Below are 23,897 nucleotides of genomic sequence, written 5' to 3'. Positions count from 1 at the left end.
CTGTATAAACTGTATAAATTATAGGTTTTAGCGTTAACCTGTGTCACCAGTGTCTTGGCCTGGGATAATGACTGGTTATTTCATGCCTCTCTGCCTCTTTCAGCTTTGTTTCTTGTTCTTTTTCTATGTTGGACCCGCTCTCTTACTTGTTTTGCCTCCATTTGTCTGTATACTGTTTTCTGCCCAGGCTACGGGTCCCTTCCTGCACGTTGGGGCCCTCGCTGCAGCCACAGCACTGTCGTGGATTGTCGCTGGCCAAGTTGCCCGAGCAGAAAGAACAAGTATGTTTACCACCCTCCACATGTATTACAACTTGTAATAATTTGTTAAAGCCCTCAAAATTGTTGAATTCTGTGGCTTGATCTTAATTCATAAAAATCGGCAAAAAAATCCAATTTCTAATTTAAGCACCTTTGTGCAGAGGCCTGGATTAATGTATCATTTTTAGTGCTGCTGAGTGGTGCAGTTGGCAACAAAAAGGTCCTGGGTTTGAATCCTGGATGAGGTCCTTTCTGCAAGGAGTTTGCATGTTCTCCTCTTGCATGCATAGGTTCTCTCTGGGTACTCTAGCTTCCTCTCACAGTCCAAACACATGCATATTAAGTTAACTGGTTTCTCAAAGTTTTCCTTTAGAGTGTGTGGCGCAAAGTCGTTTATCCTGTGTGTCTCCATAGTCTCCTGTGATTGAATAAACGTATCTATTGATAAATTGTTTTTAAAAATTCTTCTTTAATTTTAAGTTGATCAGAGCTTTGAGAAACTGTTACCTACTTATAATCAATACAAGAAAATATCTACTCACCTAAACTTGCTCAGTAATCTCAAGAATAGATTCATTTATTGTATTTATTTCTACACATATGTTATGAGAGGTGCCAATAATTGCAGAGGGTTACTGTGTTTTAATGTGATGAAGTGATATGAGTCTCTGCTGCACTGCTCACATACACACACACACACACACACACACAGAAAAATGCTGGTGAATGATTATGTGTCGACAGAGGCCAGGGCCTTCATCTGTGGTGTGTGAGAAAGCAAATATTCCTCCAGCCTCTTCTGTTCTCTCCAGAGACGCAGGTTGTTTTGTCCTTGAATCTAGGACTCTTTTTGAAGACATGCAGCTCTGCCATGGTATTAATGGCCTTATTGACATTGGTGTATTTAGCATCAAACGGTTATTGCTGCTGAGATTTAGTGTAATCTATGTATCCACTTCCAACAATGTCACCAAATAGGAAAACGTTGCTTTTATGCTTTAGAATGATGGATGTAAATTGTGGACTTAAACTACTACTAAACTATTAAAGTCTTTATTTTGGCTGTTATCATCTGTTTTTAAGTTGATTTGCTTTAATTGGATCACAGTCCAATCTTTAATGTACTAATGATACGTTTCGTGTCCACCACATACAAAGCACTGGTGACTGAAGCCTTCCAGCAGGTCATCTGAAAGGCACAGGGTTAAGGAGTCACTCATCAGTCATATTTGTTCAGAGGTAACACCATTTTTTGTAATGCGTTTATAACTATTAAAGTCTTACTTTCAGTGAATAACAGCTTTTTTTTAAGGAGTGACTTCATACTGGACCTGACAGTGTGACTCAGACGCTATGGCAGGAAATAAAGACCATTGAAAGGGATGTTCAGTCATTCTTTATTCTTCATGTTTTTGGGGGTATTTGAGGATGTAGAAAGAACTTGGTTGTGTTATCTCACGTGGCACTGCTGTGATTTAGAGCAGTGTTTGAAAATCAAAGATGTGAGGGTGGATGAAGGCCATCCACGAGTCTCCTGTGTGTAATAGAAGTAGGCCACTCGACCCTGCCCTGAAGGTGACCTTGAAACAAATACACCCTCCTATGCGTTGGTGTAGGCTTGCGTGGGTGCCCACATTCACAGCAATAATCGTTCGCTCTGAGCTGGCTCCTCAGTGGTATCTTCTTGGCTGCTGTGTGTAGCTGCTGTATAATAATTAATATTCATAAAAATGACAGCAGCCGCTTCCTAAGGTAGCATGTCTTGGCACATAACACACAGCAAAAATGTTTGTTTCTCTCTGAAATCTGGTCAGACTAACGAAATAGTTTGCAACATGCAGTAACCCTTGTTGGATTTTGACATCTACAGACAGATTAGTATCTGTTACAATAATTGATTCCCCTTCATGCATTTTACCTGGATTTTATGTGACAAACCAACACAAAATGGAAAGAAAAAAAACATAGATTGTGTGGAGAAAATCTGAAAACATAAATCTTCACATCTCTATGCTGATTCTCACGGGGGTTTAGGGCTGGACTTTGACTGGGCCATTCTAACACATTAATATGCTTGTATATTAACCATATCAGTTGTATGTTTAATGTCAGCCTGTCGGAAAGCCAACCTCCGTTCCAATTCAGACTTTTCTTCCAGGATTATCCTGGATTTAGCTGCATCTAGGGCTGCAACTAACGATTATTTTGCTAATTAATCTGTCGGCTATGTTTTTTGATTAATAATCAGATGGCAAAAGGTGCTTAACAGGACACTTTTTACCGAATTTGAACCAGATGTAGCTACAGCTACATCATTTGAGGAGTTTTGGATGGAGCATATTTACAGACAAAAAACGTTTTTCCATCTTAAATGCAAAATGTATATATTTTTTGTACAGTTTTGGGTTAATTACTGCTCTGAGTTGGTTCTTTCAGCAAATGACACGTTTTAGAGTCTGTATTGTTCCAGTTAACGATTATTCTATTACTAAATTAGTTGACGATTATATCACTAATCGATTAATCCGATTAACTCGATTCATTGTTTCAGCCCTAGCTGACTCACGAGTCTTAATAGGTCTCTTGGCTGCCTCTCTAAATAAATGCTCTTGCTGCCTGGCATTCAGAAGATTGTACAATGTTCTGTTTTTCAAAGCTAAGGACATTGTTTTAACTTAACTCTGCTTGAAATGCACCTTAAATGATCCTTGGTCTTCATGATGCTGTTTGTTCTCTAATGTTCTCTGATGAACCTCTGAGGCCTTCACAGAACAGCTGGATCATTAAATAACACAGAGCTGGAGTCTATTTATGAATTAGGACACAAATCAAGGACACACTAAAGTTTTATTTGAAAATAAAAAGTCTTTCCTCTTCACAGTTATGCACTACTTTGTGTTGGTCTATCACATAAATTCTAATACATCACATTGACATGTTTTGTTGAGCCGTGACAAAATGTGAAAAAGCTCAAAGAGGATGAATACCTTTGCAAGGCACTGTGGCCGTTTCCCGCATCAGTTTTAGACCTACAAATATGGCAACTTTTGTGATAAGGGTAGATATTCCATATTTCTAAAAATATCCGCTGGTTATCATACCATGGAGACCGTCTGTAAATGGTGTCGTTGTGCTCTGTCTGGCAGTCTTTCAGGTGGTGGTTGTGCTGCTGTATCTCAGTGTCTTACTGGGCCTCTATGTTCTGCCACTTTATATTACGTCCCCCTGCATCATGGACCCCAGTACCCTTAAACCACGACCGGAGGTTTTTGGCCACCAGGGAGCCCCTGTGGTGAGTCACCTCGATTTTGCTTTACAGATTGTGGGAAAGTAAACCAGAGTTTTTAAATTGTTTGGTCTTCTTTCATATCTTTTACATCATAATTTTTACTTTCAGTCCATTATATTAATTTCTCAACAAAATAGCCGACAAATGTGAAAGGAGTTTTTGCCGTTGCTGCCTGATCGCTGCTGAATGAATTGCTTACTAAATTTTGCTGTATGTTTGTTAGAAAAAAATGCCCAAGTGATTGTAGATTTCCTATGAACAGATTTGAAATCCAATGGTAGCATTATAAAAGTTTATTGAAGGCTCTTATTAGAAAATTATTGAAAAAGGCTTCTATAAAATAAGATTTATGTACCAGAAAACCCAATTTCACTTTCGTGTTGATACCTCATGGATTGATTTATTGCTGCAGGAAGGATTTATGGCCCGGTGTGCCCATGACAGTTATGCAACACTTGGAAAGGAAAAAAAAAAAACGCTACTGAAAGCAGTTACTCACATTAGGACACACCCCTGCTTTCTGTGCTATTTCTGCAAAACGATCGATCCTCTCAGTGGAATCTAAAATTAGGAGTGCCTCTGCAAGCCTAGGAGATAAAAAAAAAAAACAATAGGGTGGAAAACAAAATGGTTCACATCACAGGACTCAGTTTCCCAGAATGACTCATTATTGATTACAGCGGCATTCCTATCCTATATTTCACAGCCAGTAGCTGATTGCTCCCAGGGTCTCAAAGGGAGGGGTTGTTCTAGTAAGTGATGTTTTAGTATCGATCCTCACATTGACCTCAGTTAAAGGGCAATCCACAGCAAACATTCCCACATGTTCACTGGAAGAAGTATGTTGTTTTGTCTACATGCTGTCATATTTGGAATAATTTCTTTTGTATTTTTTAGCTGTATGATGGTGTTTCAGGCCTACTTGTAATCACTGACTCTGTGTCCAGCTTGCTCCAGAAAACACGCTGTGGTCCTTCCAGCGAGCTCTCCAGATGAACGTCACCGGACTGGAGGCTGACGTAACTATAAGGTACACACTCAAAACGATCAATACACAGCAGTTAACCTGAAGCCACACAAACAAATCTCCGCCTAGATTCCAGATTAGCTTCTTTGAGGTCTTTGCTCATTTTGAATGCGTTTTTAAACACCTCGTTGATACTGAAAGCAGCTAACTTTGGGTCTTCTTCCTGCAGTAACAACTTCCAGACCACAGAGTGTGGCGTCAGATACGGTGTGTTCACTGATTTGAATAGGATCAGATTTTTGAGTTTCTGACCTTGATAAACACCAGTCAGGGCCAATCAAGCTAAAATCGTCTAATTCTAGTCGTCAGCTAATTTCTCAGTAAAGCTCTAGCCAGTAGATGGTTGCATAACATAATAGGAGTTGCTTGGCTGAGTTTAGACATTTGGAGGAACAGGGGCAACTTGTACTAGAGCTGCAGTTAGTTGCAGTGTTTAGTTCAGCTTGACTGTTTATTTATGTTTTCTAATTAACTCCAGACGGCAGTTCGTGTTGATCCACTTTCGTGCTCACTGTGCAGCCTTGTGCGAGGTGAATAAGTGTGATCGGTGCAAGCTGCTGACAGGGGAGTCATCAGTCTGGATGACAACCAGAGGGACAGACGTGTCTCTTACGGGACATCAGAATGCACATATGTTTTAAAAAGCCAATGAGCTGTAACCTCCCAAAGATATTAAATGGTTGGTTTGGTTATGAAACTACCGTTGAACAATAAAAGTGAGCAAATTGCTTCATATTTGGCCTTTCTTTCCTTGTCTGCTGCTATTTATTCTCACACAATATTTGAAATTGAAATTCTGGAATATTTTTTGTGCCTTGGATTTGGCTGGGAAATGATATGGACCAGGAAAGTCCTAGTTCTAGTATTTGTGTTCCAGCCTGAGCTTGTATATACTGGCCTGCCAACCTATGATTTATGAGTTGCACTTTCCACTTTGTTTGTCATTTCTGTCTCTTTTACACATATTCACTGTCATGTTCTAAACCTGTACACTGAAATAAGTTTTATTTCTGTTGATCCCTTTTAGTTTTAATAAATTGTATTTTTTAAATACTTAGAATTAGCATTTTTAGTTGGATGATTGAAAGGAAACAAACCTACTCTGTGTTGGATCAGGGAGTTTATTAGAGGTTATAAGAGTGCAGTCTTGTTTTCCTCGTCTGATCACCAGTGTGGATGGCGTTCCTTTCCTGATGCATGACGTCACCCTGCGGAGAACCACAGACGTGGAAAAGGTTTTTCCAGACAGAGAGAGAAATGAAGCATCACAGTTTAACTGGACAGATCTGCAGCAGCTCAACGCAGGACAGTGGTTCCTCAAGGTACTTCCTGGTTGCTATATACACAAAATATGGATTTTTCTAAAGTCATTATAGTGTTTATTTGTGTTTTTATGTGTTGTGTGGTAAAAGCAATTAATCGACTGTCATTAGTACAATGTGTCCTCGCTCACTGATCCATCATGTTTCTCTCAGGGTTTGTGGAAATTCAAATATTCAGTCAAGCAGAATTAATTTGGGAGAACTGCTGCCTTGACCTCAGTAGATTTGTTTTACATGAAATTATTGGCACAAACTTGTTTTTGCCGTTTTTTTGGCCAGTGTATTTTATAACATGCAAAGTAACCGGCGCACTAGCTCACTTTATTAAAAAACTAATTATTTTTCTATATCAATGCACAGTTAAGCAGCAACATTAATACAGTGTGGTAGACATGAAAGGATGCAGCTGTGAGCTCTTTTCCCGTTGTCTTGTTTCAGGATGACCCCTTCTGGACTGTAAACACAATGTCCGTACAGGAGAAGAACCTAACCGCCAAGCAGAGTGTGTGCAGCCTGGAGCAGCTTCTAAAGCTGGCCTCCTATCACAACAGCACAGTGGTGTTCAGGTTGCGAAGGCCTCCTCCGGAGCACCCCTGCTACACCACATGGATCAATGATACGCTGGAAGCAGTACAGGATTCTGGAGTTCTTCAAAACCTGGTAGGAGGGAAACACATCTGCGGTCTCGTGTATGTTCTTCACTATATCGAGCTGTTTCTTGGAAACAGCTCTGCAAAAAGGAAACATGAAGCTTTAGATTCATTATGTTTTACAAAATGTAGCCTTCTGTGTTCCCCATCGTTCTTCATATTGTGTCTGTTCATTACGCTGATTTTAGGTGATGTGGACTCCGGATGACGAGAGAGCTCAGGTGAAACAGTCGGCACCTGGTTTCATCCAGACCTCGCTGGTGAAACGCAGCCCAGAATATCTGCACAGGTCTGGCATCAGCAGGCTGCTGCTTAGATACAACCAAGTCAGCACCAGTGAAATTATGTAGGTGCACACGCATAACTAGGATACGCCGCCGGATGCCAACAAGAATTAACTGTATGTCTGTTAATATGCTTGTTGCGGCCTGCAGAGATTATTCCAGAAACAACATCAGCCTCACTCTGTACACTGTCAACGAGCCGTGGCTGTACTCAGTACTCTGGTGCAGCGGGGTGTCGTCTGTCTCCTCGGAGGTCCCGCATATCCTCAGGAAGGTGCCTTATCCCACCTGGCTCTTGGTAAGAATTTATAATTTGGGAAAGAGCTTTTTTTTTTTTGTCTAACTACCATCGGCATAAATGTAGGGAAGATTGTTAGACTTGATTGTTAGATACAGTTCTGAGAAAAACAAAGTATTTGCGCCCTTAAAGATTTCTTCTGTTTTTGCTTTGTTTTGTCTCATAGATTTTCTACTGATTCTACATGTTTTGGCAGTAATCAGGTCTGGGCGCAGCCCACGCCTGATTGTTTTAATATCAAATCCTTGTCTGATATTAGCATTAGTTTGATCTGTAGCTTTAGTGTGACACAAAGTAAAACCAGAAGTAATTTGTAAAAGTTGAAACTTTATTTCATTTCACTGATTTCAAATCCAGGTCCAGATCTACTGACTGGACCTCCTGGACTCCACACATGGCTTCTTTCTATAGAAACATTTTGGTTAGAAAAATAATTGGCACCCTGTGGTCTAAAATGCATAAAAAGCCTTTGTGTGGTTTTTTTTTTTTTGTTTGTTTTAAAACATTGAAATCTTAGAAAAATCCAAATTATTTTTGAATAAACCTATTCAGTGGGGAAAAAATGTTCCATTAATCAACAGAACCCCTAACAAATACTTTAAAATAGGAACTTCTTGATGATCCAGAACACGAGACAGGGGGCCAATTCATTTTAGTCACTGGTCTCTAGGCTGGAGTAGGACACATATTTCTCCCACCACCATACAGTGAGATGAACATGAGGAAAGGCACCTCATGCCTGCTGGTAAGTACGGTGGAGGATCTGTCATGGTGCCGGCCTGTTTCTCTCTTAAAGGGAACCTTGTAACAGGACCCAGTGTGAGGGAGGAAATACAAATTTGAAATCTTTTTGATTTGATTTATTGAATTGCCAACCAGTGGTTGTTGTTTGGTACATCGACAGGATTGATAATATAGAACTATTGATTCATGCACATTACATGTTTGCCAGGTAGCATTGATACAAAATGTCATTTCAGATGCTTCTTCACAGTTTGAAGAAAATGTACAACATTAATCAGATGAATCTTGCTGAAGTTCCCAATCTTTTAATGACACGTCTTTGTTTTTTTTAAACCTCTTTATATGAAGCCAATCTAACATACAACTTTCAGCTAAAATTGCCCAGTTTGTTTATTTCCTGCTCTCAGCAGGTATCCTGTTACTTTACCAGTCATTTAATGTCCCAGAGAGGAGGGGTTTCTCACTGTAGTGATCCCCCGTGCAGCTGGATCATTCATCTACTGAACCTTCATACACGAGTCCACTGAGCCTCAGCAGCACGGTTTCATCCGGGTCCATTAACGCATGATGTTTGACCAGTCTTTCCATCTGTTCCAACATTTGGACCCTTTGCATGAAACCTTGTGGACATGACCCCCAGCTTCCTGCTGTGGAGCTCGGGGAGAGTTTAGTCTGCCCAGGTTTTTGCAGGGCTCTCGGCTGGTTTCAACAGTTTTGGATTCAAGTTTTTGAATGTTTATAAACTCTTCTAAACTTCTAAGACATGCAGTGTGTTGCAAAAGTATCAATACCACATTAACATTTTCACCTTTTTACACATTAAAACTACAAATTTCAATTCATTTTATAGTACTTTTATGCAATAGACCAACACAAAGTGGTGCATAATTGTGACAAATTGTAAAGTAGAAGAAAAAGGCTGCATTGTTTTCAAAATTGTTTCTGAATTAAAATCTGAAAGTGTGATGTGCTTTTGTATGCAATCCCCTTCACTCTGATACCTCTAAATAAAATACTATGCAACAAGTTGCCTTCAGAAGTCACTTAATATGTAAGTTTCAATCAAGCTTTCTGGCCTACATGCAAAACACTATATGTGACAGAACACTGTGAAAAATGATGGCAGCTTCATGCTGTGGTCAACAGAGAAGATAGTCAGAGTTGTGGGGAAAATGAATGAAGACAATACTGGAAGAAAACCTCTTGGAGAAGCCCAAAGACTCGAGACGATGACCTTTAAACACACAGCCAGAGTTACAATGGGATAGTTTATATTAAGGCATATTCGTGTGTTACATTGGGCTAGTCAAAGTCCAGACATAAATCCAAGTGAGAATGTGTGGCAAGATATGAAACCTGATGTTAGATGTTCTCTGTGCAGTCTGACTAAAGCACATTTGTATTTAATATTCAAATAAAATCCCAGTTTTGTTGTTACAAGAAAAACAGTGAAAAACATTAAGGTTTACTTTTGAAAGGTATTTCCACAGCTTTGAGTTTTGATGTTGGTTTGTTCGGGGAAGATCTGTTTTGGGAATATGGCTCCATCTGGTGGTGGATTCTACAAACTTCAACACTATCATAACTGCTTGTTTGTGCTTTCAGAGGCCAAATGAATACTGCCTGATGTGGGTGTCTGCAGACCTCATTTCCTTCGCTGTAGTCATAGGAATATTCATTTTGCAAAAGTAAGTAAAGACACTTCATAATATATTTGTTGTCAAACTGTTAGAGTAAGTGAATGTTTTCCTGTGATGATGTTAGAGCGTTTTGTTTTTTACTACTAAGACAAACTTATTCCCATTTACAGTTTAGTCTGATTGAGTCATATAGTCCATAATAGTCATCTGACTTGTTTCATTTTGCTTTTATAAGATAGTTGTCAGTAACGGTCTTTATGATTGGAGAAGGTTAACCTGTGTTAGAGGTATTAGTTGTTCTGGCTGTCCTGTATCCTCCTGACTATTAATTTCTACCAAAGAATGTTGACTGAAGCTCTCTTGTGAGACTGATTTTGTTTGTTGTGATGATAATCTTTGTTGCCCCCTTGGATGCTTTGTAGCCCCCCCCCCCCCCCCCCCCCCCCCCCCCCCCCCCCCCCCCCCCCCCCAAGTGTGTTTTCTGCTCAGCTTCTGCAGGCATCTAAACTGACCTCTCTTTTCTCCTGCCTTCTTTTGCCCTTTTTTTGTCTTTCTGCCTTTTCCCTTGTACTCTCTCTCTGTTTCTCCTCTTCTCTACCTGCCGTGCATGCTCTTCTCTTCCTCCTCTTCTGCTGCATTCTGGCATCTTCTCTCAGCTATCACATGATCAGGTAACTGGGTCACCCCCTCTGACCCACAAATCTACTCCAGTTTTACCCTGTCTCTGTTCCTGTACACCTCACATTTATTTTTGACCTTTTGACCCCTTGTTTTTCCATATTGTTGCTACTTTTATTCAGAGTTTTCCCACCATCTCCATTTCCACCATCTTTCTATGTTTACTCTCATCCTTATCAGCTCTATTTCATCTGAATCTTTGTACTGTATTGCTGCCTGTTTTCTCAACCACTTATTCCTCAGGGGAAGTGAAAATCAATGTGCCCAAACCTCGAAACACAATTACAACCAATACCACTTTGCAATTATTGGTCTGACTCACTAACCCTGATGACTAAATAAAGAAAAACATATTGTTGATCTTCACGTGTTGGAAAACATCGTCAAGATTGCCTTTTATTTATAAATGCTGATAAACTAAATCATTTTCAATTCTATATCTATTATTAGCTCATTATTCAGACTTCATTGTGAGTTATACTCTTACCTTAATTCAATTTGGTAGAAAAGACTATGTTTTCCTTCATGGACTAGTAAATCCTTAATAAAACAGGCAAGACTGCGAACTGCAGGTCTTTGACTCATAAAACATCTCTTTGAAGAGACTGAACACTTATGATCTGAAAAGAAGCAGCCTAGAGTGTTTATTAGCAACATCATGAGCATGTATTAATCAGTTCCCCTTTTAAGAACAGGGGGACACTTGGTGTGAGGTACTAATGTGAATAAAAGTGTATTTCTTGGGTACCTCGTCGTCAACTGGGTTATTAAATGTATATAAAAGTGTCTCATCGTTACATCTTTACAGAGTTATGAAGAAAGTGCTACCCCTGTGACAATTTCTTTTGTTTTTCCTTATTTGTCAACCTTGATGTCTCAGATCATCAAACACTTTCTAATATGCGATGAAGATAACCTGAGTAAATACAAACTGAAGCTTTTAACCGATGGTCCTATGTGAAAATTTAACTCGCCCCCTTATTAAATCATGAAGTAACTGTTATTATCCACATTTTTGGTAAGCTGAGTTTAGTTTCACAGGCGTGATTTCTACTAGGGCTGCAGAATCAAAACATTGAGTAAGTAGAACCTGAGTGACAACATGAAGTAGGCTAAAAGATCTCAAAAAGCAACACATCATGCCCAGATCTAAAGAAATACCAGATGTCATGTCATTGTCTTCCATCTGTCTGAGAAAGGTAGATGGCTGTTTCTACGGCATTGTGAATCCCATTAAGAGCCTTCATCCACAAATGAAGATGGAACAAAGAACAACGTTCCCAGTAGTGGCTGGCTTACCCAGATTTAATCAAGAGCGCATCAACAACCCATACCGGAAGTTCTGAAAGAACTTATGCACTGCATGCCTCGCTTGCCTCAGTTAAGGTCAGTGTTTGTGGTTCAACAATAAGAAAGTGAGACTGGAAAAAAAAGAGAGAAATCCAAGGTGAAATTCATCGCTGAATAAAACAAAGGCCACTGTTACAACTTGATGATCCCAGAAACCTGTGGGAAGATATTCAGTGGACTGACTAACAAAAAGTAACGGTATTTAAGACAAAGAACAACCTACTGAAACGTGGTGGAGGGAGCAGTGAGATGGTCTGGGGCTGCTTTGCTCCTTTAGGATAATAGACAACCAGCTGTGGTTGATGGAACCATGAATGCAGCTGAAGGGGAATATCCAGCACACTTGGGGTCATGCAGCAGGACAATGATTGAACGCACACCAGCAAATCCACCTCTAAATGGCCAACAAAAAAAAAATACAGATTTTGAAGTAGTCAAAGTCAGGCCATAAATCTGATTGAGATGCTGTTGCATGACTTTAAACAAGCTGTTTATTCTCATAAACCCTCCAATGTGGCTGGATTAAAAAAATTATACACTAATAAGGAGGCAGAAATTCCTCCACAGAGATGTAAAAGACTGGTTTCCAGGTATTGAAAATGCTTGATGGCAGTTGTTGCCATCGAGGGATAGGTTTAGGGGGCAATTTATTTCTTGCATAGAACTATGTTGATTTGGACATCTTGTTTTCCTGTAACAAATAACGTCATTTGAAAAACTGCCTTTTTTTATTTGCCCAGGTTATCTTTTGTCTGTTTGCTGATCTGAAGCATAGTTTCATAGAAACTTGAGTTATTTTCCTTTACTTGATAAATACCTATTAACACGTACAGTGCATTGCAAAAGTATCAGTACCCCTTGATTTATTTATTTATTTTTTCACATTACAACAGCTATTGTATTTTGTTGGGACATTGTGTGAAAAACCAACACAGCATATCATTTTGAGGTGGAAAGAAAAAAGGACATGAACCCAAGCTGTGCTGGTCAGATGGGACCGAAATGGGGCTTTTTGACCCATGTGTGGCAATAAATCACACTGAAGCTTTTAGTTGTAACTGGGCAGAATGTGAGAAAGTAGAAAGAGTGTGAATACTTTTGCAAGACATTGTAAACTAATTACATTCAGAAGGTTTGCAGAGCATTTTTTACATTAAGCATGAGTATTCAGACCTGTTACAGGGTTAAAGTACCTTTTGGCAGTGATGGCTGACTCTAGTCCTTTTTGAGAAGGATCATATAAATTTGGTTATTTTGTATTGAATTTTTCTCGTCCTCCTTGCCACAAACAGCCCCGTTAAGAGCTACGGTGCTGTCATGTCTCTTTCCTTTAATCCATTGTCGTGTTAAACAAACCAGATGGCCTCAGACAATGACAGAACCGTTTCCAAAAAAAAGAACCCACAGCCTGGCCAGAAGCCAAACTCAGTAATCAGATAAAAGCGATTAAAAGTTAGTTGAATATTGTATCTCCAGTCCAAACCCTTTCCCTCGTGTGCATATTACAATAGGAGGAAGCAAAGCACTCAGAGCTGACGCTAAACTTCTCCGTGGTTTCTGACCCAACTTTGGGACCCTTGCAGGTATCGAATGAGCGGCATGCGAAGCTACAATCCTGAACAGATCATGCTGAGTGCAGCGGTCAGGACCTCCAGTCGAGACATCAACGTCATGAAGGAGAAACTGATTTTCTCTGGTAAGATTCCTGCAGCTGACTTGGGAAAAATACCTGCTTTGCTTAGTTGTTGAGTTGGGTTCCTGGCCTGATTCTTTCGGGTTTTCCCAACATTTAAACACCAACCAATAACAAAGCAGTTTGAACCCCTGTCGGCCTGCATGTGCGTGTTTGTGATTGTTGTTGCTGCTCTCCTTCCTCTCTTCCATGTCGAAGCTCAACCTCAGTAAAGGGTCCCCCCCTTCAGCATCCTTTGTGTGATGTATCGCCTCCTGACCATCTTACCTCATCCATTAGCTTGGCAGGCAGTGACCGTCTCCTTTCCCCCTCACATTTTCCCATTGCTCATTAAACGTCTCTGCCTATTTAGCCCCTTTTCCTCTTCATCTATCCATCCATCACTCCATCTCTTTACACTCATCCTTCCCACAAACCTCCTACTGGGACATAGTGTGGGAGATCTTGTTGACCAGTTGGTCTAGACAACCTCTAGTCCTGGGAAAGAAAAGTAAGTGCATGTAATAAGTAAGTGAGGGTTAAAAGGTTGCCTAGTTGTTGCATGCTGATTTGATTTTTTGTTTGGTTATCCTCTGTCGCCCTCTAGAGGTGAGGAACGGTGGCAGTGCAGAGGAGCTGTATGAAGAGCACAGCTTTGACTCCTACACCAATCAGAGCGTCCGCCAGTGATTTCCAGCTCCCTCTGCTGGAGTGACCAGGGAACATCGTTCCTGTTAATCAGCAAAGTCTCTCCCTCTGACCAGCTGAACTGTGGGAAACACCCAGTTGCTCTGTGTACACACTGTAAAATAGTGTTTATGTTTCTCCTCTCAGACAATACGTTTATTGCACATAACTACAAGCACTTGTTTTAAACTGAATTGGCTGAATCTGATGATTCCTCCTCCAGTATCTAAATGTTCAGGGGCTCCCTGTCAGGTTTCCTGACCTAAAGCTACTTTTCCAAAGCAGTTATAGGTTAGTTTAAGCTCTGTAAATCTTATGACAGCATGATGCCCCTGCCTTCACTCTCTGCTGAAATTAATATTTATATTTAAAGAGATAAACCTAAAGCTGTTTACAGACGTCTTGCCTTCTGCAGGTGGATTATTCACACAGTGCATGTAAAGTATTTTGAGACTTCCCGCCTACCGTACTTCAGATCAGTGGATCCAAATGTAAGAAACTTCTGGACTTTATGTGAGCTGTGCTCCCAGTAAAACCAGAAGAACTGATGAAAGTGGTTTATAGAATTAAGATTTCCTTTTTTATTTTTGGTTGTGATTTTGATCGATTCCTTTTGTAACACGTGTTCGGTATATTGCATTGATTCTGACTGGGTATGTTTTTTTTTTGTTTTTTTTTTTACCTTGTGTGCAGTGTTATGATGAATGTGTAATCATAATTTATCAATAATGTGACACTTTAATCATTACAGGCTGAGTAGGCAGGCCTTTGATTTGCCGTCATGATGTATTTTCATGTTGGGAAACATAATGCATGGAGCCGTTTCTGTAAATAATGTTCTGGTGATACTTGGAGATAACATTGGAAAAAGTGAAGCTAGTGGAAGGAATGTTACATGCATAACAGCACGTACCAGGAAACAGATTGCCTTTTGTCTTTATTTTTATTACTTTGGGTATTATGTGTGCCTGAGAATTAAAGATTACATCATAAAATACAGAAGGCCTCATTTATGTGTTTTGTCTACTGAGTCTAGAACCTTTACATATACCCCCTCCAAATTATATTTAATTAAATGTCCATGATCAAGTTGAACCTCATCTAAGAGCTTCTGGCATAAATCTGGCTCGATGTTTCACATCTGTGCAGAACTGGGAGAGTTGATTTAAGCTGATCTGGTTCCTGGATGCCTTTTTCACACAGGGCCATTCCACAAGCTTAAAGTCAGTCTGCTTTATCCATTCCAAAACTAATTTGTAGTTGAAAAACCTGGAGGCAGTCCTCTTCCATCATTGGTCCACCGATATCACTAGCAGTTAAACAGGCCCTCAGTATGATGCTGCCTCCACCATTCTTGGTGACCAATTTTGCCAAGATTGGTCAAATATCCAGCAGTTATGCCAGAAGCTCACAGATGGCTACAGAAGCATGTTAAGATGCAACTTTCTAAAGGGCATTTGACCAATTACAGGTCCTTCTCAAAATATTAGCATATTGTAATAAAGTTCATTATTTTCCATAATGTAATGATGAAAATTTAACATTCATATATTTTAGATTCATTGCACACTAACTGAAATATTTCAGGTCTTTTATTGTCTTAATACGGATGATTTTGGCATACAGCTCATGAAAACCCAAAATTCCTATCTCACAAAATTAGCATATTTCATCCGACCAATAAAAGAAAAGTGTTTTTAATACAAAAAACGTCAACCTTCAAATAATCATGTACAGATATGCACTCAATACTTGGTCGGGAATCCTTTTGCAGAAATGACTGCTTCAATGCGGCGTGGCATGGAGGCAATCAGCCTGTGGCACTGCTGAGGTCTTATGGAGGCCCAGGATGCTTCGATAGCGGCCTTTAGCTCATCCAGAGTGTTGGGTCTTGAGTCTCTCAACGTTCTCTTCACAATATCCCACAGATTCTCTATGGGGTTCAGGTCAGGAGAGTTGGCAGGCCAATTGAGCACAGTGATACCATGGTCAGTAAACCATTTACCAGTGGTTTTGGCACTGTGAGCAGGTACCAGGTCGTGCTGAAAAATGAAATCTTCATCTCCATAAAGCTTTTCAGCAGATGGAAGCATGAAGTGCTCCAAAATCTCCTGATAGCTAGCTGCATTGACCCTGCCCTTGATAAAACACAGTGGACCAACACCAGCAGCTGACACGGCACCCCAGACCATCACTGACTTGACACTGGACTTCTGGCATTTCCTTCTCCCCAGTCTTCCTCCAGACTCTGGCACCTTGATTTCCGAATGACATGCAGAATTTGCTGTCATCCGAAAAAAGTACTTTGGACCACTGAGCAACAGTCCAGTGCTGCTTCTCTGTAGCCCAGGACCAGGGAATGCGGCACCTGTAGCCCATTTCCTGCACACGCCTGTGCACGGTGGTTCTGGATGTTTCTACTCCAGACTCAGTCCACTGCTTCCGCAGGTCCCCCAAGGTCTGGAATTGGCCCTTCTCCACAATCTTCCTCAGGGTCCGGTCACCTCTTCTCGTTGTGCAGCGTTTTCTGTCACACTTTTTCCTTCCCACAGACTTCCCACTGAGGTGCCTTGATACAGCACTCTGGGAACAACCTATTCGTTCAGAAATTTCTTTCTGTGTCTTACCCTCTTGCTTGAGGGTGTCAATAGTGGCCTTCTGGACAGCAGTCAGGTCGGCAGTCTTACCCATGATTGGGGTTTTGAGTGATGAACCAGGCTGGGAGTTTTAAAGGCCTCAGGAATCTTTTGCAGGTGTTTAGAGTTAACTCGTTGATTCAGATGATTAGGTTCATAGCTCGTTTAGAGACCCTTTTAATGATATGCTAATTTTGTGAGATAGGAATTTTGGGTTTTCATGAGCTGTATGCCAAAATCATCCGTATTAAGACAATAAAAGACCTGAAATATTTCAGTTAGTGTGCAATGAATCTAAAATATATGAATGTTAAATTTTCATCATGACATTATGGAAAATAATGAACTTTATCACAATATGCTAATATTTTGAGAAGGACCTGTATTATGGAGGTTTATGCATTATGGTCAACTTGTGTATAATTGTGACTGGATTAAAAATAATCCACAATAAATTGAAACTCGTGTACCTAATTCTTACTTTAGCTCTGTGTCCTAATGTTCATTACTGAATCTAAAACACAAAGGTTTACTATAAATCTATGGCAGATATTTCTACAGCAGGGGGACACAAGGAAGGAAGCAACCCACAAGACAGGAAAGACTGCAGGGAAATAAGGGGAAATAGAAATGTAAAAAAAAAAAAAAACAGATAACAGGATAAGGAAAAAGTCTGGAAATACAAATATTTTTCCACACTTAAACATTTTTTTTTCCCATCCTTATCCAGACCTGGAAACTATTGAAAGCTACTTCCAGATTGCATAGGATTTAAGTTAGATAACAGAAAGTGAAGCTGCTGGTTTACTTAATGGTTCCCCTTTCATTGGAGAACCAGGTGTTTGTTTTTTAAACCTCACATGCTGATGTCAAGAAAAGATCATTAGAAGAAACGAGGAATGACGTTTTAATGTGTGGAAAAGCAGTTCACAGCAGTTTCTCTTCTTTATGAAGTAGGTTTGGTTTGATCCTGAAAACGTCCAGTACAAAAATAGATCTTAGGTCTCACGTTTAAGGACATATATGATCTTCGCCGTTTCTATACAGAACCATATTTTACATTGATTTCAGGCTATGCATTTTCTTTTTTACAACTAAATTTGCCAAAGATAAAACGAGGTGATAGTTTACAGAAGGAATGTTGGATGCATTTTGAGTTCTTGGCTGAGACCTTCTGCACCATCAGAGAAGCAAACATCTGACAAAGGTTGGAAAGTGGAGGTTAAACATGATTTCACATAAATGTGTTAATCTGTATGAAACTAACTCATTTAACAATATACAAAAAAAAAAGGCACTGATGAACAACACTTTGGTCCCTCTGTAGGACTGTCAGAACCGAGCTTCAGCAGCCAAAGCAGACACTACTACTACACTTATTGTATTTAAATACAGTGTATGTTATTGCACAAAAGAAGAAGACCTAGCCAACAGGTGTGAGTCACCGAGTGCATCTAATCCACTCTACTTACTGGCAAATAACCCATGGCACTAAAACCACCTGTACTGTGGGGGGATCCCTCATTTGCTACCTAGAGAGTCTGGACTTCACCAGAACATTTGAGTTGTGAGGGAAGCGGTCCATTCTGCAGAGGAGCATTGAATTGACAGAGCGTACCTCCATGTTTGAGGTTCCAGAGACTTGCAGTAAGTAGTCAGGATGCAAAGCGTTTCACACAGATTAGCAGCTTTCTGAAAAGGCACCGACACGCAGCATATCGGCTTGCAAATGGAACACACACACACACACACACACAGAAATACAACTAGAATAAATAAATAGATGAGATGAAAATGTTCTGACTAGTCTTTAAACAATAAACTGCTCCCTGAATGATCATTATAATTCCCACTGCTGCAGAGCAGTGAACACATGCTGTATGCTGGTTAATCACACGTGATCTAAGCGTGTTATTACTGCTGGAGCTGAGTGTGCAACAAAAGCAAGCATGTTTTTAAGTTGGCCACACAGGAATCATGTTTCAACACATTTCGTTTGTTACCGACGCATGTCGCATTTGGTAGGAAGCTCCAACGAGCCGCATCTTCAGCTTGTCCACATTAAGAAGACAATCCTTGTGTTGTGCATTTCTCTCCCACCCTCTGATGAACACGGAGCGTCACGGTAGACAGTAATAGGAATCAGCAGCACTCCTCATCCTGATTCAGGGTTAGCTGAAGTTCATCTTGCGCAGGTGTCTGTTGGGGATCTCTATCGCGCTCACCTGCAGCGGCCAGGAGCCGCCCATTATGCCGGCCTGGATGGCCACGCCCGTGACCACGGCCAGGTCGGGGTCCACGGATGTGTTGGGCTCCTTCCCAAAGTACTCGCTGATCAGCTTTCTGATCCGTGGTATCCTGGTGGACCCTCCGACCAGAACTATCTCATCCACATCCTCTTTCTCGAGGTGGCCCTCAGCCAGCACGGTCTTCACCGGGACCAGGATCTTCTGGAAGAGGTCCTCATTGAGCTCCTCAAACAGCTCTCGAGTGACCATGGCCTGGAAGCGAACCGGAGCGGGGCTCTCAGGGGACTCCGAGCCATCATGTGTGTGAAGGTGCAGCAGCACAGTGATAGAGGCACCGGGGTGGAGGGTCAGGTTGAGCTTGGCAGCTTCCACAGCCTGTCGGAGACGGTGGATGTCCTCCTTGAGGGTGGGGGTGACGCCAAACTGCTGCCGGACGCGCTCGCTGGTGTACTGGAACAACCTCTGGCTGAAGTCTTGACCTCCCAGCTTGTTATTTCCTATAAATAACATATAGCTATAAAGGTTATATATTGCATTTCCTTTTCATGGTAACTTTGTAAAAAAGGAAAATATGATTGTTTTTTTCTGCCAACTTTTAAATGATAATTTCATTTATTCAGGATAAACAAACCAATATGGCCAAATGTGGAAAAGTAATTGCTCCCTAAACCTATTAATTGGTCGTGCCACCTTTGGCGTCAACAGCTGCGATTGAGTGTTTGTGGGAACCGCTAACGATGCTTTTCTATCTTGTTGGAGGAATTTTGACCCTCTTTTCTTTGCAGAAATGTTATAATTCAGCCTCCTTGGAGTGTTTTTGAGGAGGAACAGCCTGTATCAATCACCGAGTTCTCCAGGTCCTCAAGCAGCCCAAGACATCAAAATGTTTCAAGCAACTATGAAACAGGCTTTTGTGCTTTTTTTGGATCAGCAGAGGTTTTCACCTCAGAACTCTACCATGGTTGCCGTTTTTGCCACTTCTCTCTTTCTTATTGTTGAATCATGACCATTGGCCTTAGCTGAGGGAAGTGAGGCCTGCAGTGCTTTATATGTGACCTCCTGGATGATTTGCCGATGGGCTCTTGCAGTAATTTTGGAGGTCTGACCACTTATAGGAATGTTCACCACTGCTCCACATTTTCACAATTTGTGATAAAGGCTCTCACTGAGGTTGGCTGGATTCTCAACGCCTTACAAATGGATGTGTAACCCTCTCCAAACAAATGTCCATCATTTTAATTCTTATCTGTTCTTGAATTTCTTCAGATCAGTGCTCGATCTGCAACCTTATGTTCATGTTGTCAGATAGGTTATACGTTAGTGATTTCTTGATTCTATAGGTCTGGCACTATACTTAAGCCTGGGTGTGGCGAGTGAAACTGAATTTAGAACATTTTAACTTAACAGTGGGGGTGATTACTTTTCCACCAGGGCCAGGTTGGTGTGGAGAGCTTTCATCAATCATGCAACATGTAGGTGTGACGAAATAGCAAAAACAAAGACATTTATTATGGGGTAAATACACAGCTCAAAGAAAAATAAAGGGAACATTTAAACAACACAATATATCTCCAAGTAAATCAAACTTCTGTGAAATCAAACTGTCCACTTAGGAAGCAACACTGATTGACAATCAATGTCACATGTTGTTGTGTAAATAAAATAGACAACAGGGGGAAATCTTTGGCGATTAGCAAGACACTCAATAAAGGAGTGGTTCTGCAGGTGGGGACCACAGACCACTTCTCAGTACCTATACTTTCTGGATGATGTTTTGGTCACTTTTGAATGTTGGTGGTGCTTTCACACTCGTGGTATCATGAGACGGACTCTACAACCCACACAAGTAGCTCAAGTAGTGCAGCTCATCCAGGATGGCACATCAATGTGAGCTGTGGCAAGAAGGTTTGTTGTGTCTGTCAGCGTAGTGTCCAGAACCTGGAGGCGCTACCAGGAGACAGGCCAGTACACCAGGAGACATGGAGGAGGACGTAGGAGGGCAACAACCCAGCAGCAGGACCACTACCTCCGCCTTTGTGCAAGGAGGAACAGGAGGAGCACTGCCAGAGCCCTGCAAGATGACCTCCAGCAGGCCACAAATGTGCATGTGTCTGCACAAACGATTAGAAACCGACTCCATGAGGATGTTATGAGGGGCCGACGTCCACAAATGGGGGTTGTGCTCACAGCCCAACACCGTGCAGGACGCTTGGCATTTTCCAAAAAACACCAGGGTTGGTAAATTCACCACTGGCACCCTGTGCTCTTTACAGATGAAAGCAGGTTCACACTGAACACATGTGACAGATGTGACAGAGTCTGGAGACACCATGGAGAGAGATCTGCTGTCTGCAACATCCTTAAGCATGACCGGTTTGGCAGTGGGTCAGTAATGGTGTGGGGTGGTATTTCTTTGGAGGGCTGCATGGCCCTCCATGTGCTCGCCAGAGGTAACCTGACTGCCATTAGGTACCGAGATGAGATCCTCAGACCCCTTGTGAGACCATATGCTGGTGCGGTTGGCCCTGGGTTCCTCCTAATGCAGGACAATGCTAGACCTCATGTGGTTGGAGTGTGTCAGCAGTTCCTGCAAGATGAAGACATTGAAGCTATGGACTGGCCCGTCCGTTCCCCAGACCTGAATCTGATTGAGCACATCTGGGACATCATGTCTCGCTCCATCCACCAACGTCACGTTGCACCACAGACTGTCCAGGAGTTGGTGGATGCTTTAGTCCAGGTCTGGGAGGAGATCCTTCAGGAGACCATCCACCGTCTCATCAGGAGCATGTCCAGGCGTTGTAGGGAGGTCATACAGACACGTGGAGGCCACACACAATACTGAGCCTCATTTTGACTTGTTTTAAGGACATTACATCAAAGTTGGATCAGCCTCTAGTGTGTTTCTCCACTTTAATTTAGTGTGTGACTCCAAATCCAGGCCTCCATTGGTTAATAAATTTGATTTCCATTGATGATTGTTGTGTGATTTTGTTGTCAGCACATTCAACTTTGTACAGAACAAAGTATTCAATGAGAATATTTCATTCATTCAGATCTAGGATGTTATTTGAGTGTTCCCTTTATTTTTTTGAGCAGTGTACTTTTCTCACACCACTGTGCAAGTTTTACTTAGATTGTAGAAACAAACATGATGTAAAGTTGATAATGTGGAACCACTTACCTGCCATTGCCCTAGTAAGGAACATGCCTCCCTGTTTGTTGAGCAGAGACACATCCAGAGTCCCTCCCCCCAGGTCCACCACCAGCACATTAAACACGTCCACTTTGTGCAGGCCGTAGGCCATGGCTGCAGCCGTGGGCTCGTTGATCACACGCAGGATCTCCAAACCTGTCAAGCCATGACGAGACAGTTAGTGTTGCAATGTGAGGTTGCGATAAGCCCGAAGATTACAGAACCAGACTCTTCAAGCCCTTTTTCCCTCCACAGATATCAAGAAAACAACAACAGGGGCCTTGTGTGACTTTAAACCTTCCATCTGAAGCACCCGACCTGCTAGGTTTGCGGCCAGGACGGTGTAGTTCCTCTGTCTCTCATCGAACTCTGCAGGCACAGAGATGACGGCCTTCTGGATGGGGACGCCGAGCTGTCGCTCAGCCATCTTCTTTAACCTCAGCAGCAGCCTGGAGCCGATGAACTCTGGGCTCACGGTGAAGGTGTGGTTGGTGAAGATCACAAATTCTGCACTCCCATTGTTGTTTCTCACCTGCAGGACAAAGCAAGGGGCAGAGGAAAGCTGTTAGAGAAGATGGAAAGAGCAGACGTTGTTGGAAGTTATTTGAACGACGACACGAGTGATACTGGGCCATTTTTTTTGTACGGCTTTAAACTGAATAATCCGATAATTAAAATGCCGTGCAAAAGTATTCACATCACCTCACATTTTTCAGATTTTGTCGTGGTGTACCTTTAAACTTTGACTTGCTTTGTTAGGATTGTATGTGATAAACCAACATAAAACAGCAAATACTTGTGAAGTGGAAGGAGACAATTGCAATGTTATTGATTATGAAGTCAAATACAAAATATTATAAACAGAGGTACGCATTTTTACGTGCAAAAAGGGACTAGCAGCTGTTACAGTTCATGAATCCAAGGATCCGCCCCACATTCTGCTATAATGAGCCCCAGCTTGACCCACCTGAAACGGGTACCTGGCGCTCTCCTGCTCCAGGAGACCTGGCTCAAATATCTTCCCGATGAACCTCTTGGCATCGTACACGGTGTTCTGGGGGTTGCTGTCCGCCACGTCCATGGCTTTGTACCCGGCTAGCACCGCGGTGCTGGTGAAGGAAACGGCGCTGGGGATGCTCTTCCTCCCCTCCTCGTCTGTGATGACCTCCACCTCCCCGCTGCCCGGGAGGAAGACTGCCACTGAGCAGAAGGTGGTGCCCAGGTCCAGGCCGATCACTCTGGGTTTGGGGGGAGGCAGATACTGTTGACCAAGATACCCAGCCAGAAACAGGGCCAAGATCACCGAACCTACGGCACCGAAACCAAAACGGTTATCAGTCACGGTTGGGCCATGAAGCTAACCCTCTAGTGTTTTAGCTTGTAAAACTGTTTATTATTAAACTTACCGATAATAGAAATCTCTCCGGACATCGTTTCAAGCAGCTGGCCCGTACAGCAAACTCCCAAAGTGTAGCTAAAATGGAAACACCGGCTTTGTCAATTAGACGTAGTGAACTTAAATACACGTCGACGTTTCGTTACTCGTTGTGGATTCTGGGTAATGGAGTTAACAGTTATCGCAAGACAAGGAACGCAGAGCAGCTCAAGGAGCTTTTAACTACGAGTTCCATCAGTACTAGTGAGAAGTAAACGATTGGGACGTTTTCCGCGTTCTCGACCAATCATCTACCGACATGGCAGTTTACGTCAGACTTTGCATTTACAAAACCTCGGAAATTTGACTTTCCACAAAAGAAATAGTTGAAATTCCGAGCTCTTGATTCACAAAGTAAGAAATAAGATCTCTGGGTCAGTTCGCTATTCTAAACCATTTCATACAGTAATGGTTAATTTTTCTCTTGCAAAGACACAAACTTACTTAGGATTAAGGAGGAAAAACTACGTAACATTATTA

General features: G+C 41.7%; 2 protein-coding genes across 6 annotated transcripts in view; one reads left to right on the top strand and one right to left on the bottom strand.

Annotated features, from left to right (window-relative positions):
- gdpd5b (glycerophosphodiester phosphodiesterase domain containing 5b) overlaps positions 1-14,898 on the top strand; it is a 56,662-nt gene extending 41,764 nt beyond the window's left edge. Inside the window, exons 7-18 of one of the 5 annotated variants that reach the window (XR_007042237.1) lie at positions 188-281; positions 3,407-3,552; positions 4,497-4,579; positions 5,748-5,898; positions 6,337-6,558; positions 6,737-6,894; positions 6,983-7,130; positions 9,480-9,562; positions 10,171-10,185; positions 13,126-13,238; positions 13,434-13,725; positions 13,822-14,898. Coding sequence is in view for 3 of the 5 variants with exons in the window: in XM_047390689.1 (XP_047246645.1) it covers positions 188-281; positions 3,407-3,552; positions 4,497-4,579; positions 5,748-5,898; positions 6,337-6,558; positions 6,737-6,894; positions 6,983-7,130; positions 9,480-9,562; positions 10,171-10,185; positions 13,126-13,238; positions 13,822-13,904 (1,296 nt within the window). In the remaining 2 variants the exon portion in view is untranslated. Of the gene's footprint in view, positions 1-187; positions 282-3,406; positions 3,553-4,496; positions 4,580-5,747; positions 5,899-6,336; positions 6,559-6,736; positions 6,895-6,982; positions 7,131-7,296; positions 8,901-9,479; positions 9,563-10,170; positions 10,186-13,125; positions 13,239-13,433; positions 13,726-13,821 lie in introns of those variants that run through there. The other 4 variants (XR_007042238.1, XM_047390689.1, XM_047390690.1 and 1 more) reach the window with 4 other exon arrangements.
- A 2,532-nt stretch (positions 14,899-17,430) lies between these two features.
- On the bottom strand, positions 17,431-23,549 carry hspa13 (heat shock protein 70 family, member 13). Its single transcript, XM_047392829.1, has 5 exons — positions 23,389-23,549; positions 22,950-23,290; positions 22,301-22,514; positions 21,971-22,138; positions 17,431-19,283 (listed from the first exon to the last, which is right to left on the bottom strand). The coding sequence occupies exons 1-5, from the start codon at positions 23,411-23,413 to the stop codon at positions 18,709-18,711; spliced, it is 1,323 nt and encodes a 440-aa protein (XP_047248785.1). The 5' UTR covers positions 23,414-23,549; the 3' UTR covers positions 17,431-18,708.
- Positions 23,550-23,897: the final 348 nt, after the last annotated feature.

The sequence above is a fragment of the Girardinichthys multiradiatus genome, chromosome 18 (assembly GCF_021462225.1).
Source record: "Girardinichthys multiradiatus isolate DD_20200921_A chromosome 18, DD_fGirMul_XY1, whole genome shotgun sequence".
Classification (NCBI taxonomy): domain Eukaryota; kingdom Metazoa; phylum Chordata; class Actinopteri; order Cyprinodontiformes; family Goodeidae; genus Girardinichthys; species Girardinichthys multiradiatus.
This window is presented reverse-complemented; position numbering and strand designations above follow the sequence as displayed.